Here is a 2,661-nt window from a genome sequence, read left to right as displayed (position 1 = left end):
CTTGATGAGGGAAGATGACAGTTTTAAGTTATGCTTAGTTTCTGCCTTAGCCCGCCCAAGCAGAAAGAACATCCAAACCACAGCTGTCGCTAGATGAATTGGAAGCTCATAATTTTTAATATTCCTTGCTCCGAAGTTTTAAATTCAATTAGGAACTCACAGTAATTTCCTTCATTTTAAAACACCGAGGTAAAGTCCCATTCCTTTCACAGAGATAGTTGCCACTGATAGGTGAACATACATTAAGTGAATATATACGCGTGAAGTGACTTTCAGTCTTCTTATGTGAAGTGAGGAGGCATGTTACCTCGCAATTACCTTCTTGCTTTAAGATTGTTCAGATTTGGTCTTTGACCTCTTCTCATTTCATACTGTTTCAATGGGTATCGCGATTGAAAAAAAAAGGCCCTGCCTTTGTTTCATTAGGGAAGAACTGTATTTCTTAAGGATGTAGTACTCTTAAAGAGTTTCCGTTCAGTGGGGCTTTGCTATTTAAACTGTTGTTTTTATTTTTAGGTTGCAGATATCAAGAGAGTTAACAATCTTATCAATGATCAAGATTTTTTTGCCCTGAGGTCTATCAGAATTCCAGTGAAAAAGTTCAGTGTACTGACCGAAACACATGTCTCTCCAAAAGGAAGACCAGTCCTTCGGCCTGCTCACTGTTCCCCAGAAGTGCAGGAAACGTCACCTTCTGATAAATTCTCTGCTAATGAGACTGCTGGCAACTTCTTAAAAGAAGTGGATCGAGATATAGAAGAAATAGTGAAGTGTAACGATACAAAGAGAGAGAATCTTAATGAAGTTGTTTCTGCCTTAGCAGCCCAACAGATATGTTTTGAAACCGATGGTAAAACTAAAAAATGCAAGGATCCTTACTATGGAGCAGATTGGGGTATAGGATGGTGGACAGCTGTAGTGATTATGTTGATAATTGGCATAGTAACTCCAGTTTTTTATCTCCTGTATTACGAAGTTCTAGTGAAAGCAGATGTCAGTCACCATTCTACAATGGAATCTTCCCATTTGTTTGTCACAGCAGCATCGCATCAGAAACAAATAGAAAACGGAATAAATCCAGCGAATATTATAAATGTTGATAATCAAGGAGATCTTCAGCCTTAACAACGGAAAACCCCAGGCAACTGTTATTCATAGACACGTAACATAGCATTAGATAAAGGGGAAACCATAGAATGCCAAATGCATATGGGACGCAGAGAAAATGAGTGCTGATGTGTGACTTGCCTTCACGGGCAGTGTTCCAGTTCAAGGGTATTTCTGTGGATCATGTAATTTCTGAATATGCCTGAGACAGGTGATTTTAATGCAAGATTGGGATATAAATTAAGGTATAAAGTTGTCTCTGAAGCTTTGCACTTTTTTCTATTTTGATAGGCATGTGTTTTTTAATTAATAATGAGGTGAAAAAATGTAGTTTGAACTAACACATGAGGAGTCTCACTGTATGTTTTACAGCCCTAAAACGGGCATTTGGGGATATCTAACTTTTAAACATCTTAAAGTATTTATAGAATGCATAGTACACTTGACATTTTAATACCAGGTTTACAATTGTCAGTTAAAACTGCGTTCTTATAATTTTATCTTTCTTATAGAGTAAGATTTTTTTTTTAAAACCCAATCATTCCATAATTAATTGCCACTATGAAGTTCTTTTTCACAAGTGACTTTTATAGAGGTAGTACTTAAGCTGGAATCTTCAAATCTTGTGCCCGTGGTCAACCGATTCTTTAGTGCTTTTCAGTACAGGCAGTAGGATAATTTGTTTTCTATGCGTGCGACACTGTGCCTCAACACAGTCCAGGTGAGAGAGTCATGCTGAAACTTCACATCCCTCTGTGGTATCCTACTGAAAACTGACTGGACTGCACTTCTCCTCTGGTCAGCTGTGTATAGAACGAAAGAAGTGCAGATGTGGGGCACCTTACTGTGACTGCTTCAGCAGTTTATTTTATGCTAATGGCTTTTTTTTGTCCCCCCTCCAGTTAATCTCAGTTCAGGACCAACTGATTCTTTGGACAGCAGTCACGTGGGTACTGAGTATGCTAATGGTCGTGTGCCCATGAACCTCAAACACTAACTTTTTCCTGAAATCTCCTAGAAAACTTAAATGAGATTTAATGGCTGCTAGCAAGAAACTTAAATTGCAGCAGAATAGAGCAGTTGCAGCTTCAGACTTGTTCTTTATGTAGCAGTGTATTCATCAACCACTCTGTTCTTCAATGTTTTACTTGTGGTTTCATGAACAACCTTGTTTTTCTCCTCTCTTCTTCCCTATCTGAAAATTCTACAAGATAAACAAAAAAAATCCCGGACTCTTCCTACAGAAAGGAGGTACTTGTGTACTCAGAATATTTTTAAATAAAAACTGAGATGCTGCCTATTACTTTTTTGTTATATTTGCCTTGTGGAGTAAGATTTCCATTGCCCTGTTCCCAAAATAACTGACTTGAATAGGACTTAGAAAGAGAGAAGTGGAAAAATATCACTATCCTTTAAACTACTATTCTAAGCTTTCCTTTGAGTGTCTTGACTAAGTATATACGGTATAAAAAAATCCGATGAAGTGAATGTTTCCTAACTATTGGAGGTATTCCAAAGTGCTTTATCAACTTAAATTTTGAAAGTAAAAACTCA

General features: G+C 37.4%; 1 protein-coding gene across 1 annotated transcript in view; it reads left to right on the top strand.

Moving 5' to 3' along the window:
• Nucleotides 1-2,405, top strand: part of LYSMD3 (LysM, putative peptidoglycan-binding, domain containing 3) — a 3,551-nt gene extending 1,146 nt beyond the window's left edge. The window contains exon 2 of the mRNA XM_009330313.1: nucleotides 517-2,405. Coding sequence (XP_009328588.1) covers nucleotides 517-1,125 — 609 coding nt within the window. The 3' untranslated portion in view covers nucleotides 1,126-2,405. The remainder of the gene's footprint in view (nucleotides 1-516) is intronic.
• Nucleotides 2,406-2,661: the final 256 nt, after the last annotated feature.

This window comes from Pygoscelis adeliae, unplaced genomic scaffold, assembly GCF_000699105.1.
Source record: "Pygoscelis adeliae isolate BGI_AS28 unplaced genomic scaffold, ASM69910v1 Scaffold178, whole genome shotgun sequence".
In the NCBI taxonomy this organism is placed as follows: domain Eukaryota; kingdom Metazoa; phylum Chordata; class Aves; order Sphenisciformes; family Spheniscidae; genus Pygoscelis; species Pygoscelis adeliae.
Note: the sequence above shows the minus strand (reverse complement) of the source record. Positions and strands in the feature narration are given on the sequence as shown.